This window comes from Narcine bancroftii, chromosome 5 (assembly GCF_036971445.1).
Source record: "Narcine bancroftii isolate sNarBan1 chromosome 5, sNarBan1.hap1, whole genome shotgun sequence".
In the NCBI taxonomy this organism is placed as follows: domain Eukaryota; kingdom Metazoa; phylum Chordata; class Chondrichthyes; order Torpediniformes; family Narcinidae; genus Narcine; species Narcine bancroftii.
In genome coordinates this window covers 47,618,615-47,634,307 of record NC_091473.1, presented here as the reverse complement: position 1 = coordinate 47,634,307, position 15,693 = coordinate 47,618,615, and the positions used below count along the sequence as shown (strand labels likewise).

The window sequence follows — 15,693 nt, the reverse complement described above, 5'->3', positions numbered from 1 at the left end:
CCTATTCTCAGAGAAGGATTATTTGAATTATCTTACACATTCCATTGTTGACAGTTCAAGGTTGGCTCTCCTGACTACATCTACAGTGGTAGAAGCAGATACAATCACAACATTCACACAACATTTAGACAGGTATGTAGATAAAAAATGTTTAAAGGGATATTGGATGAGTGCAGGCAAATGGGACTAGCTTTGATATACAAATGGGTCAGCATGGGCAAATCAGCTGAAGGGCTTGTTTCCATGCTGCAAACCTGTGAGACCATAGCAAATGCTAATACCTCTTTAGAGAAGCTCGACCTTCCTCTTGATCAACATCAGGTACATGCTTGCTAGTGAAGGTAGTATACAACAACCAGGACACAGTGTGCCAATTGACCATTTCTTCGTCCGTGAAGCCAAGCCAAAGAAAAACTGTTAAATAATTCTCTGTTATTTTTGCTCTTTCCTCAATCATGTACCTCAAAACACACTGATTGTATTTGCAACAAGCTAAGCTCTACATATATGTTCTGAAAAGTCAGCCACATTGCAAACCAGTGAAGAACAGGAGGGCACTGAGGGAATATGCTAACTGAGTCACAGTTAATGAAAAACACTTTCATCAGCTTAAATATCTGAAGCTGATGTTGTATTTCTGAACACGATGCAAATGTTCTACTGCATCCTCAGGGAAGAGTAAATTACACTGGAAAGTATACCTGCCCTCTGCAATCATACATTTATGCAAAGGGGAAAAATAATACTGGGAGGATTAAAAGGACAAAATGCTCAATATGCAGAATGGAATAGGTCACAATTTACATGGACTTCAAAGTGGTTTTTTTAAAGAGCACCAAGTAACATTAAAATGAGAGGATTACCAGAACACGTGTTTGTATCTGCAGCACCAGGCCTAGACTGAGTAGATAACATTATACTGGGAGGGTTATTTCCATTGTAAAACTTACCTCTTCAGCAACACACTCACACTGGGGAACATGTCATCATTCTGGGCTCCAAACTTTGCCAATGCACTCACAGCAGCTAGAAGAATTTGGAAAAAAAGACAAGATAATAACTTCTAATGTTCTCTGCTATGTAGCTAGTAATTTTCAATGTGTTGAGGATGCAGAGAAAGCAAACTTATCCAGCTTTAGCTTCAAAAACAAAAAAAAATGCAACAGTACTTTTGCTTTAACAGCTTTTCCTCAGCAAAAACTCCGACTGTGTTATGAAGAAAGATTGAAGATTGGGGTAGATGCTAGTCAGGCATGGGTCTGCAAATTCCTACAACATGACTGGGGCATGTTACAACAATATGATGCGGTACACTTGGTTTGATTAGGCTTCTTAATTCTGACTCCAATTAGTCAACTATCAGTCTGAACACAAGAAAACCGCTCCATGGTATCTCACTCCAAGTTAGTGAATTACAGTTTTGGCTTATGCTACCATTCCTTCATTGTAACCTACTGTGGTAATTTGATTTCTACTAGTATTATTACAATACTTTATGTATTAATGGGATGACAGAAAGCAAATATTTTGATACATCTATACATGGTACTTTCTTATGACAAATTCATCTGAAATAATTAAAACAAAAACTGCTACAAGTTCAAGTTTTTAATGACCTATAGTGTTAAATGAATTAACAGGAGGACGAGGTATGGGTGGAGGGGGAGAAGGACGATGGTGGAAGAGGAGGCGAGGGGGGGGGGGCGAGGAGGAGGAGGGGGTGAGGAGGAGGAGGGGGCGAGGAGGAGGAGGGAGCGGGTGAGGAGGAGGAGGAGGGGGACAAAGGAGGGGGAAGGACAGGGGGAGGAGACAGGGAGAAGGACGGGGAGGACAGGGGAGGGGGAGGAGGAGGACGGGGGAGGGGAGGACGGGGGAGGGGAGGACGGGGGAGGGGGAGGAGGACGGGGGAGGTGGAGGAGGACGGGGGAGGTCAGGGGAGGACAGGGAGGGGGAGGACGAGGACGGAGAGGATGGGGGAGGGGGAGGACGGAGAGGATGGGGGAGGGGGAGGACGGGGAGGAGGAGTGGGGGGAGGAGGATTGGGGGAGGAGGATTGGAGGGGAGGAGGATTGGGGAGGAGGAGTGGGGGGGTGGGAGGACGACAGGGGCGGAGGAGTGGGAGGGGCGGAGAACAACTCACCTGCCCGGACCTCTTCATTCTCCAGTATGACCCGGTTGTAAATGAAGCGTATGTACTTGGAGGGATTAGGAGTCCTAGCTCCTTCCCTCCCAAGCAAGTGAAGGATGCGAGTGGCGAGGACTGTAAACTCGCAGTCTTCGATGAATTCACAAAGGTGAGCCAGTCCGGTCTCCTTGCTCTCTGGGTTGTCTTCAATGATGCAAATGATGCATTCCACAATGGCACGCTTGTACTCAAACCCACCCTGGGAGAAGGCAAAGGGGGTTGAGGGTGGGAGGAGGGCAATAGACGTCAGAACATGCACATAGTCTGGGACTGCCACAGCCCAGGAGCCAAAAGAACTGTGAGCTTTGTGGGTGCTTCCATGTCAAAACAAATCTTCAGTTGATGCAATTAATTGAGCTAATTTGCAAGAAACTGCACAGGATTTAAGATTGAGATTTTGTAAGACTTTTCCAGAGTTGTTAAACTGCCATTATCACAAAGTAAGAAATAAACTAGAAAATTATACTAATTTTGCTTGCCTGGTCTTCACATATTATGTTCTGTTTTATATATATATTTTATAAAGTCAATCATATGGGAGAATGGGATATTAGAATCATTGAGGTGCAAGTCATCTCAAGCCAGTGCTCCCTCTTCAGATGGTAATATCGGTCCTAACCCTACTTACCAAATCCTTTTGTATACTTAACCTCATGCAGTTATATATATTTAAATCTCCAATTTAAAAAAAAATCATTTGAAATTCTTTCGAAAACACAAGTAGAATTTTACATAGTAGAAACAAGGCATTTTCACCTTTATGATCTTATTAAATTCTCTACTTCTTTCCATTGTTCCTCAAGATCCTTGAAAACTCGGATTTTGCTCAAGGCACAGGATGCCAGAGCCAAAGAACTGATGACTTTCTTCCCTTATCTTTGTGCTCATATAATGGCCCCCTCTACATTGGAAAGGGCCAAATGCAAACCAAGTGACTGTTTTGTAAAGCACTTCTGTTCAGTCTCCAGCAATGACCTCAATGTCCAATTGCTTTGTTTCATTATCACTCTATCTCTGATCAACTATATCTTCCCAACAAAGCCCAACACAAGCTTGATGAACAGCACCTCATCTTATCTGAGCATAGCACAGCATCACAATTCAAGACCAAGTTTGATTGTTTCAGATCACCAGATTTATTTCTTCTTCTACGAGGATGTTCACAGTTACTTCTTTTATTCTCTCCAACCTTCCTCCTCTCTTCTACTTAAAGATTTAAGTGATTTCTTTTCCAGTTCTGGTTAAGGGTTAATGTCATTTTCCACCCCCCTCTCAGGATGCTGCCTGAAACTAGAACTGTGCATAATGCAGACTGATAATTGTGTACATTAGCTAAGAAGAAAAAAATGTATCAGCAAAAGTTTTATCCTTTGGAAGGGAGGAAGAGAAGATCTAACTGAAATGCATAGAATGGGGGGACCCGAATAGAGTAAATATGAAGAATCTAATTCCCTAGAAAAGGGGATGAAAACAAAGGGCATCGATCTAAAACAATTAGAAGAATGGAAGTGAGATGAGGAAATATTTATCATCCAGTAAATAGTGGGAGTGTGGCAGTCACTGCCTGAAAGGGTGGTGGAGAGTTGGAAAGCGGGATAACATTGGGTAGCTCTTTTCCAAACATTATCCACTCAGTTATTCTGAGATGCATATTATCTATTATTCTTCAATAACACAGTGAGCTTGTTCTTTATCCAAGTAGATTTTTTTTAAAAACTTCACCTATGTCTGGTCTGCTGGGAAGACAAACATGCTTAATTGCCTTTGAGAAGGTGAAGAAGTGTCACCTTGAAAGGATACAGTCCTCGCAGTGAAGGTACATACACAATGCTGTTTCATCATTGCTGGCTCTCCCCCTGGACTTGAGCTCAGCAGTAATAGACAAACAGTGATTTATTTCCAAGTCACAGTGGTTGTGACTGGGAAGGGTACTTGCAGGTAGTGGCATAATCACATACCTGCTGTCCTCAACTCAGCAGTGGAGGTTGGTGTGTTTGGAAGGGGAAGAATGCATGCTGAATTGCAGCACTACATTCTGTTGAAAGCACACATGGCAGCTGTAGTGTGGGAGTCATGGAGAAAATTAACTTTAGCAAAAAAAATTTCAGTCAACTGTTCTGCGTTACCTTGGACAGTATCAGGCTCTGGAGTATTCTCATCCAGGCAAGTAAAAAGTAGATTTACCCTCCTGATTTGTGCCTTGTAAATACTGGAAAATTTGGTTGGGAGGGTGGGGTGGGGTGGTCAGCAAGTATCATTCACCATGAGATACTGTGCCCCTGGATTCTTCTTGTAGGCATATTTCTATGACTGCTGTGTCAAGCTTCTGGTGTTATTGGTGTTGACAATTAGGGACTTGGCGATGTCATACCAAGGGACATTGTGAGACTGCCTTTTACTGGAGATGCAAGAATAGCCAAAAAGCTTCCTCACAACTATCCTAACATTCAAAGACTATTAAAAATATTTAAAGTTGTTATTTAAAATAACATTCCAATGTCTTAATACATTAATATTCTGTGTTAACGTACCTCTTCACGCAGCATGGTGAACAGAAAGTTCATCATCACGGAGTGCTTCCTTGGGTACTTCTGACACAGAGCACTGATGGCCTGCACCACCACTACCTAGAGAAATATCAGGAAAACATCAAAGCCCAGGTGAGGGAGGATGCACTACCACCAACACTATGTCCTTTAAATTAGATCAGTAATATTTGTATCACAATTTGCAACATCAAGGGCACAAAACACTACAATGGAAGAAATTCAAAATAATATGTAAATGCTGAAGGTACACTCAGCAAGTTAGACTGCATTCATGGAGAAAGCAGGGTTAGCATTTGGGTTGAAGAGCTCTATTCAAAATTCATAGTGCACATCAATATAGGATGCACAAATGCATGGCGAAGGACATGGGAGATGTAGCAAATACACAGAGAATTAAAGGCATCTCTCAAGCTTCAAGGTAAGATCAGGCTTTGTTATCACAGTGAGAAATGAAATTAACAAGATCTGTAGTGGATCAGTGGTAGGTTTTCACCTTGGGTCAGAAAGTTGAAACTGAACTGAGTACTCCAAGGAAACACCAATGGGGAAATAAGAGGGAAATGAGACTTTCTAGAATTACTATGATAGATCGATATACTTAATAGCTTCCTATTGCACTGTAACCCTTCAGAAGAAAAAACCTTTTGGAGGGCTACAGATCAGTTTTATCAATAATGAAATCAGCATCTAAAATGCATGCTGATAAAATAACAGAAAGGAATAGAAGGTTACGTCAATGAGATTAATGGTTGTTGGATGGGCGAGGATGGTCACCCATGTCGACACATTGGCCAAGTATTGTAGAAAAGGTAGACAAGCTTAGAGCGTGGTTTGGCACATGGAATAATGACACTGTGGTTATTAGTTGAAACTTGGTTGCAGGAGGGGCAAGACTGGCAGTTCAATGTTCTGGGCTTCTGATGCTTCAGACACAATAGAACGGAGGGGTGGGGAGGGGAGGATGAAAGGGGAAGGAGTGGCATTGCTCATCGAGGAAAATATAATTGTGCTCAGGCAGGACAGGCCAAAGGGCTTGTCTACTGAGGCAATACGGGTGGTGCTGAGGAATGGGAAAGGTCTGACCACACTCACGGGGTTGTATTACAGATTGCCCAATAGTCAGCAAGAATTGAATGAGCAAATCTGTAGAGAGATAGCAGACAACTGCAGGAAACACAAGGTTGTGATAGTAGATTTTCAACTTTACACATATTGACTGGGCTCTCATACTGTTGAAGGATTTAAATGGTTTGGAGTTTGTCAGATATGTTTAGGAAAGTTTTCTAAATCAATACCAACTTGAGTGCAATACAGGATCTTCCATTAGGGAATAAGACAGAAAAGTTGACAGAGTGTGCTGGGGATCATTTCAAGTCCAGTGATCGTAATGCCTTTAGTTGTTAATTATGTAGAAGGATAGGTCTGAGCCTTGGGTTGAGATTCTAAATTGGATAAAGGCCAATTTTGAGAAAATAAAAAAAATCTAGCATGCATGGATTAGGACAAGTTGTTTTCAAGCAAGGATGTGTGAGGTAAATGGAAGACTTTCAAAGGTGAAATTTAGAGTACAGACTTTGTATATTCCTGTAAGGATTAAAGGCAAAGTTAACAGGCATAGGGAACCTTGGTTTTTGAGGGATATTGGGGATCTGATTCAGAAGAAGATATGAATAGCAGGCTTATAGACAACACAGAACAAATAAGGTACTTGAGGAGCATAAAAATGCAAGAAAAACCTCAAGAAAGAAATCAGGAAGATGAAAAGGAGACGAGGTTGCTTTGGCAGAAAATGTGAAGGAAAATCTTAAGGGTTCTACAGTTATATTAAGTGCAAAAGGATAGTAAGGGATACAAATAGTCCCCATGAAAATTAGAGTGATTGGCTATGTATGGAGAAAAAAGGAGATGGGGAAATCTTAAATGTTTTTTAAAAAATCAGGATTCACTCAGGAAGCTGGCACAGTGCTGTGGGAAGTAAGGAAATCAAGCAGTGAGATCATGGAACCTATACAGATTAAAGAGGAGGAAGGGCTTAATGTGTTAAAGCAAATAAGGGTGGATAAATCCCCAAAGCCTGACAAGATATTCCCTCGGACCTTGAGGGAGGCTAGTGTAGAAATTGCAGGGCTTTGGCAGAAATACTTAAAATGTCCTTAGCCACGGGTGTGGTGCCAAAGGATTGGAGGGTAGCTCCACTTTGTTTTGTTGTGTAAAAAATTTAAAAAGTCAGTTCCAAAAGTAACCCTGGAATCTATAGACCAGTGAGCCTTATATCAGTAGTACGTAAATTATTGGAAGGTGTTTTAAGAGTGTAGATATACAATCCGCGAAGCCAAGCCAAAGAAGAAGATACAATTATTTGGATAGCTAGAGAGTGATTAGGGATAGTCAACATGGCTTTGTGTGTGGTAGGTCATGTTTAACCAATCTTTTGGAGCTTTCTGAGGCAGTTACCAGGAAAGTTGATGAAGGATAGGCTGTTGTTTACAAGGACTATAGTACTTTAGTAAGGACTTTGACAAGGTCCCACATAGGAGGTTAGTCAGCAACATTCAGACACTAGGTATTCATGGTGAAGTACTAAACTGGATTCAACAATGGCTGGACAGAAGCCAGAGAGTAATGGTGGATGATTGCTTCTCAGACTGGAGAATTGTGACTAGAGGTGTGCTTCAGGCATCGGTGCTGGGATCATTGTTGTTTGTCATCTCTATCAATGATCTGGATTATAATGTGGTATTGGATCAGCAAGCTTTCAGATGACACTAAGATTGAAGGTGCTGTGGACAGCATGGAAAGCTTTCAAAGCTTGCAGTGGGATCTGGACCAGCTGAAAAATGGCAGATGGAATTTAATGCAGACAAGTATGAGGTGTTGCCTTTTGGAAGAACAAACCAAGAAAGGACATACACAATAAATGGAAAGGGACTGAGGAGTGCAATAGAACAAAAGGATCAGGGAATATAGATGCATAATTCCCTGAAAGTGGCATCACAATTGGATAGGCTTGTAAAGGGAGCTTTTGGCATATTGGGCTTCATAATCAAAGTATTGAGTATATGAGTTGGGATGTTATGGTGAAGTTGTGCAAGATATTGATCAGGCCAAATTTGGAGTATTGTTTGCAGATCTGGTCCCCTAACTAAAGGAAAGATATCAATAAGATAGAAAGGGTGCAGAAAAGATTTACTAGGATGTTGCCTGGACTTCAGGAAGTGAGTTACAGGGAAAGGTTAGAGGTTAGGACTTTATTCCTTGGATTGTAGAAGAATGAGGGGAGAATTTGATAGAGGTATTTAAAATTATGAGGGGGATACTCTCTAAACAACAACAGACAGCCAAATACACTGGTGCAGCCATCTTTTTACATAGACTATCCAACTTAAAACATTATTTAAATCCTAACCCATTCCTCCCAATCGCAGCAATTAATAACTTCCAATTTTCAAATGAACACCAGTGCTACAAACATCAGACTTCAAAGAACAAGGAGTGAACACTACTAAGCCCGGCCACATTTCCGTTTGGATGTTACAAAAAGTCCAACCACAGGTATCTTAGGACTGGTTTACTGGCGTTGCCAGGACTTAGATGTTACCGTCTGCCAGCTTCAAAGGGGAAACTACCTACCAAGTCAGTTTCTCAAGGCGGCAGAGGAACAGTTCACTTCAAAGACCCCCCCCCCCGACCTTGGACGATCCGAACCTCATGAGGCCACATGCTTCAGGTCGACACATCCTTTGGAATTTCTCAGAGCTAACACTGCTCCACCCCTCCAGTTGCATCAGGACACCCCTTCGTCGGCACAATGTTGCACCATTTCCACGACAGATTAAATCTAGGTAGGTTTTTTCCACTGAGGGTAGGTGAGATACAAATCAGAGGACGTGGGTTAAGGGCGAAAGGGGAAAAGTTTAGGGGGAAAACATGAGGTAGAACTTCTTCAGAGAGGGGTGGGAGTGTGGAATAAGCTGCCAGCTGAAGTGGTGAATTTGGACTCAATTTTAACATTTACGAATTTGGACAGGCACATGGGATAGATATAGAAGACTATGGACTGGATTCAGGTCAGTGGGACTCGGCAGAAAAAATGGTTCAGCACAGACTAGAAGGGCTGAAGGGGCCTGTTTCTGTTCTGTAATGTACTATGGTTCCATGGAAAGTGCCTTCATTTCCTCAGAAGACTGAGGAAATTTAGCATGTCACTCATGTCCAACAACAATTTTTGCAAAAGTATCCTGTCAGAGTGTATGGGAGCTGCTCCATCCTCAAGAAACAAGAAAGTTGTGAATGCAAACCACCATTGCATCCCCAGTTCCCACCAGCCCCCTCCCTCCAAAATCAACTCCATCTACACCACACTGCTTCAGAAAAGTAGCCAACATATCAGACTCATCTCATCTAGACCGCACTCTTTTCACCACCCCCCCACCCCAACTACTTCCCCAAATCAGGAAGATTCACAATTATGAGACCATGAGGTTCAAAGACAGTTTCTCTCCCACCATCATCAGACTCCTAAACAAACCTCATATGGACAAAATGTTTTCTTTTCCCTGATCATACTGATCTGTAACTCTGCACTCTGTCTCTCTTTGGCTTGGCTTCGCGGACGAAGATTTATGGAGGGGTAATGTCCACGTCAGCTGCAGGCTCGTTTGTGGCTGACAGAGTTCGATGTGGGACAGGCAGACACGGTTGCAGCGGAAAATTGGTTGGTTGGGGTTGGGTGTTTCCTCCTTTGTCTTTTGTCAGTGAGGTGGGCTCTGCGGTCTTCTTCAAAGGTGGTTGCTGCCCGCCGAACTGTGAGGCGCCAAGATGCACGGTTTGAGGCAATATCAGCCCACTGGCGGTCGTCAATGTGGCAGGCACCAAGAGATTTCTTTAGGCAGTCCTTGTACCTCTTCTTTGGTGCACCTCTGTCTCGGTGGCAAGTGGAGAGCTCGCCTTATAACACGATCTTGGGAAGGCGATGGTCCTCCATTCTGGAGACGTGACCCACCCAGCGCAGTTGGGTCTTCAGCAGCATGGATTCGATGCTGTCGGCCTCTGCCATCTCGAGTACTTCGATGTTGGAGATGAAGTCGCTCCAATGAATGTTGAGGATGGAGCAGAGACAACGCTGGTGGAAGCGTTCTAGGAGCCGTAGGTGATGCCGGTAGAGGACCCATGATTCGGAGCCAAACAGGAGTGTGGGTATGACAACGGCTCTGTATACGCTAATCTTTGTGAAGTTTTTCAGTTGGTTGTTTTTCCAGACTCTTTTGTGTAGTCTTCCAAAGGCGCTATTTGCCTTGGCGAGTCTGTTGTCTATCTCGTTGTCGATCCTTGCATCCGATGAAATGGTGCAGCCGAGATTGGTAAACTGGCACTCTGTACTATGGGCTGATGAGCTGGATCACATCTGTAACTGCTTCTATGTATTCAATTTTATGTGAAAAATGCTACGCAAACAAATGAAAATAGGGAAAAAGGTACTAATTAATCACATCAGTAAACTTCAAGGGCGCTCACCTTAAACTCGTCTGAAATTTCGGACATGAATGAGGAGATCTGCTTCATGAGGCGGTCAATGCTACTCTCACTTCCCGTCTTCAGCAAGGTGGTGATGGCAAGTGTGGCAATGCTGCGGTTCGAGTCCGTCACCAGGTTTTCCAGGTCCAAGTTGCATGCAGTCACAGCTGATGGGTGCTTCATTGCCACCTGAAAACAAGTGGGATGGACATAGTAAAATAATTCGCTTTCAGAGCAGTGGAACACAAGCTTTCCTCTGCAACAAGACCAGACAGGAAATCGTCGATTCTTAAAAAACAAGGAGCAGAAACAGGCAATTCCACTTGAGGAAACTGCTCTCCACCATTAAACATCATGATTGAACTTCTCTATTTCTCGCTATCTCGATTCTGCACTCTCAGTCTCAATGAGGGGTTCTGGCCCAAAACATTGACAATCTGAGAAACATTTAGACAGACACATGGATCAGATCGGTTTAAAGAAATATTAGCCCAACACAACAGAAACAGGGCATTTGGTCCATCTAGCCCCATCAACTGCATCTGTACCAAGGTTTTCCATACCACTCCCACCCACAAACCTATCCAATCTTCTCTTAGATGTCAAAATCAAACCAGCGTCCACCACTTCTACCAACAGCTCATTCCACACACTCACCATTAATCCCTGGAATTTAGCCACATCATATTTGCCTCAAGATAACAAGCATCTCCTCCTCCAAACCGTATAGATCTATGACCTCACCACTTTTTTGCCTCAATTTTATAGAATCAGTGTCCATCTCCTCAGTAAATCCTGATTTTAAAAATCCACTTCTGGTCTTACCCATCTCTTTTGACTCCTGGCAGAGATGACCATTTTTATCTTCAAGAGAACAAATCATGTCTCCTGCTATCCTTTTCCTCCTCAAATGCATTAGAAGTCCTTAGGATTTCCTTCAACTTGTATGCCAAAGCAACCTCATGCCTTTTTTTAGCTCTCCCGATTTCCTTAAGTATTTTCTTGCATTTCTTCTACTCCACAAGTACCTCATTTGTTTCTTGCTGCCTACACCTGCTATGCAATTTCTTATTCTTCTTAACTGGGCTTCAATATCTCTCAAAATCCAGTTCCTTGCATCTGTTAGTCTTGCCTTGAGGGTGGGACATAATTTGTTGCTTGGGCAAGTTGGGGGGGGGGGGGGGGGGGGGGAGGGCCAAAGAGCCTGTTTCCATGCCAATTCTTTTTCTCCCACTGATACTGCTCAACCAGATGAATTCCTCCAGCAGATTGCAGTTACTGGAATCCAGAGCAGCAATCTCCTGTATGACTTCTATATTACCTTCATGTTCCTCCTTTGTTCTGGTATCACCGGGTTCCCACATTAACTAAAAATCTCCTCCATCCATATTTTGGTATAAATTTGAGGCATTTGGCATTTAATATTTTACCAGGATTTAGATTTTTATTTAGACATACAACACAGTAACAGGCCCCTTCAGCCACCCAATTAACCGACACCCTCAGCATGTTTTGAAAGAGGGGAGTAAACTGGAGCCCTCAAATCCCGGTCCCGATCGCTGGTTTGTAACGGCGTTGCGCTAACCACTACACCAGCTATACTGCCCATATTAAGACTAAGGACAAATTAGTTTATTTAATAATAGAATTGACACGTGTATCATAACCAAAGGTGATATGGGAAAGTCCTTGAATGGAATGGTAAGTCATTTCAACAAATGCTAAATCACAGAAAACATGCTGAATGTGCTACTTCTATCTTCATGTCCACTAAATTATATTTGTGGCAATTTGCCCCGTGCAAATTGGTCACATTTACGACAATTACTAAGCATCCAAAGGCAAATCACTGGTGCTAAGTACTTTACAATTTTGCAAGCTTGCAAAAGAAAAACCTACTTAAATCCAAGATCTTTCTTTGAATAAAATTGTGGTGCTGAGCATCAGGCTTCAGAATATCATTTTATGCCATTCAACACTGTGATTAAAGTAACAAAAGGTACAATACTGGAGGTCCATCATCAGTGGGCTTCATTGCTACAGCAATCCAGAACCAATCTCATGGTCATGCTCTTTCCTTGTCTCATCAAATGTTTATCTATTCTTCTCATAAAAGACGCAATAGTTTCTGCTTCAATTATTCTCTGTGGGAAACCATTCAGAGTTCCAACAATCTGCACAGAATTTGCACCAAGTACATACTGTATACCAATAGCACAGCCTGTGTCAAGTTTTCAAAAGCCACTGATTCGAAAGCAAAATAAATAATTTATCAAACTAGACATCTGAATTCTCCTGTTCAGTCACAAAGAAAAAACGTTTTTGTGTATTGTGCGTACATAATAATAAATGGAATCTTGAACCTGTACTCCATAAATCTAGTTCCAATCTGTGGCCCCTTTTCCACTGGCACCCTGCCCCAGGAATTAACTGGGACAGGATCCAGTGGAAAAGGAACACTCTCCAAATGTCAGCATCAAATGATGTCATTTCACACCAAGGAGTAACCATCTCTACCCCTACTCACATCTCCAGCGTACTGATAAAACCAGTGGAAAAGGGACAGCAGAAAGTCACCCATTTCCATTTGAAGGTAGAACATTCTGATCCCCGTGGATGAATGTATTCAGTGGAAAATCAATTAAGAGTCCCAGTTAAGGGTGGCCCAGTGGAAAAGACATAAAGGACTTGCAATTCCAAGACACTGCACAGTCAATTAAATGGGATGACAGTAGAAAAGGGGCTTCTAATACTATCTGTAGGGTATGAAGTTTGACTGGAAAAAATGCTGTCTCTTACCTTGTTGAGCGTCCTTACTGCTGCATATCGCAGGGCTGCCTTAGGTGAACTACAGAACAACTGCAGCACTGGAGAAAAAGCAAATGTTATGAAATCCACAGTATTGTTACATTTCTATCCCTCCTTCACCCCTCTAAACTACAAAGTGAATCATCATAGATTTTTACATTTAACTTGAATCCTAATTTGATAATCTGCATAGAACTCCCAATCATTCACCAACAAAATCTACTCGAGGAACAGCTTCAGTGGGAGAAAAAGAATTGCAATGTTTTGAGCCAAAACCCTTGATCTGGACTGATTAATGGTTCCATCCCAAAACATCAAGAATTGGAGGTGTTGTGAATAGCGAGGAAGGCTTTCAAAGCTTTCAGAGGGATCTGGACCAGCTGAAAAAAATGGCAGATGGAGTTTAATGCAGACAAGTGTGAGGTGTTGCTTTTTGGAAGAACAAACCAAAAAAGGATATACTCAGCAAATGGTAGGGCATTGAGGAATCCGGTAGACAGAGGGACCTGGGAATACAGATACCTAATTCCCTGAAAGAGGCATCACAGGAATATAAGATTGTAAGTAGAACTTTTGGTGTAATGGCCTTCATAAATAAAAGTATTCGGAGTTGGGAAGCTTTGGTAAAATTGCACAATGCTAAATTTGAAGTAGTATGTGCAGCTTTGGTCACCTAACTGCAGAGTTTGGTCATCTATTAGAAAGAGTGCAGAGATTTACTAGGACTTTGCCCACACTTCAGGAACTGAGTTACAGGAAAAGGTTAAACAGGTTTAAATAGGAGTGTAGAAGAATGAGGAGAGAGTTGATAGAGGTATTTAAAATTAGGAGGGGGACAGACAGATTAAATGCAGATAGGCTTTTTTCCTCCACTGAAGGTAAGTGAGATACAAACTAGAGGACATGGGTTAAAGGTGAAAGGTTTAGAAGGAATATTAGGGGAAACTTCTTCACACAGAGTGGTGGGAGTGTGGAATGAGCTACCAGCTGAAGTGGTGAATGCGGGCTCAATTTTAAGTTTTAAGAAGAATTTGGACAGGTACATGGATTGGAGGGATATGGAGGGCTACGGTCAGGGTGCAAGTCAGTGGGTCGAGCTAGAATAATAGTTCAGCACAGATTAGAAGGGTCGAAGGGCCTGTTTCTGTGCTAGTGTTCTATGGTTCTAATTCTTTTTCTCCCACTGAGGCTACTTGATCCAATAAGCTCCACCAGCAGATAGTTTGTTGCTCCAGATTCCACTATCTTGTGTGTTCCCAATAATTCTGTTTTGCTAATGATAAAACAATTAATTAAAGTGCAAAATTAAAGAAATGTAGCAATATTTATTTGTTTCAAATGGTACAACATCAGGATAAAAACCATTTCTATCACCCACACACATTCCCATCTTCAGCACATCCTCCACACCCTTTGTTTCTGCATGGCCCCCACTTCCCAGAATTTCTTCCCCAAAACTCTTCTTGTTTAAGCACCAATTCCTCAAATTATACTCCTGCAAAACACCAATGGGAAATCATGTTGGGCAATTACAATTCTTTTGGGGTCCATGGCTCTGGAGATGGTAGAGATCCAGGCCACAGCGTGGTAGGCAGTGTAAGTGTGCTGCTACTGAGATCTGATCTTCCACTTCATCTCAAAGGTGAACATTGTTTTTTTATTATTCTTTCATAGACAAGGCTATTATTTAATGTCAATGCCCAATTGCCCTTGAACCAAGGGTCTTGTAAATTTATTTCAGGTTGTTCGGAGTGCGATGAATCTAGAGACCTAGATCTTTATCATCGGTTAAAAGAGAGATTTCTTCCTTATGAAATGGATTAGCAACAATCGACATGTGTTGGCTGTTATTCCAGAGACAGAAAGAGCAAAGGAGATAAAACATCTTAACATAACATAATAACATAACAATTACAGCACGGAAACAGGCCATTAGGCCCTTCTAGTCCGCACCGAACCAAACACCCCTTTCTAGTCCCACCTCCCTGCACAATGCCCATAACCATCCATCTTCTTCTCATCCATATACCTGTCCAACCTTTTCTTAAATAATACAATTGACTCCGCCGCCACTATTTCTCCCGGAAGCTCATTCCACTTGGATTCTGACATTCTACCTATCAAAAGAATTCTTGGAGTGCGATAGTGTGTTCAATCTGATGTATTCAAATTCAAAATTGTTTTGAAAGAATGGCCTTGAACAAGAAGAGTTATTTTTTTTCAATCATAAGCTCAATATACGATTCTTTGGGAATATTGGCACCAGTAGTATTAATAGCCAAGAAAATTCTGCAAGAATTGTGCAGCAGAAAATTTGGATGGGATGAAGCAATATCAGAGTCCATAGCACGAGATTGGATAAATTGTATTGAGAGTCTTAAAATGTTAGAAAGTTTTGAAGTCAACAGATGTTTTAAACTAACAGACTTTGGAATTGCTGCATTTGCTCAGTTACACCATTTTGCTGATGTAAGCGAAGGTGGTTATGGTACTGTCAGTTATTTAGTACTGCGAAATACCCAAGGAGCCACCAATAGGAACCATAGCCATAAGAAGCGAGTATACTCAAGCAAGGAGTCGCGGGTGGTGTGGGACATGGCAAGATGGCATAGGGAGTAGACGTGTAATTGCACCTCT

General features: G+C 42.1%; 1 protein-coding gene across 2 annotated transcripts in view; it reads right to left on the bottom strand.

The window, feature by feature from the left end:
* The window catches only part of copg2 (COPI coat complex subunit gamma 2), a 109,055-nt gene that overhangs the window by 26,868 nt on the left and 66,494 nt on the right, over positions 1-15,693 (bottom strand). For both annotated transcript variants that reach the window (XM_069937346.1, XM_069937347.1), the window contains 5 exons: positions 13,048-13,115; positions 10,249-10,437; positions 4,717-4,812; positions 2,141-2,384; positions 951-1,026 (listed from right to left, as the gene is read on the bottom strand). In XM_069937346.1, the coding sequence (XP_069793447.1) occupies positions 951-1,026; positions 2,141-2,384; positions 4,717-4,812; positions 10,249-10,437; positions 13,048-13,115 (673 nt within the window). The remainder of the gene's footprint in view (positions 1-950; positions 1,027-2,140; positions 2,385-4,716; positions 4,813-10,248; positions 10,438-13,047; positions 13,116-15,693) is intronic.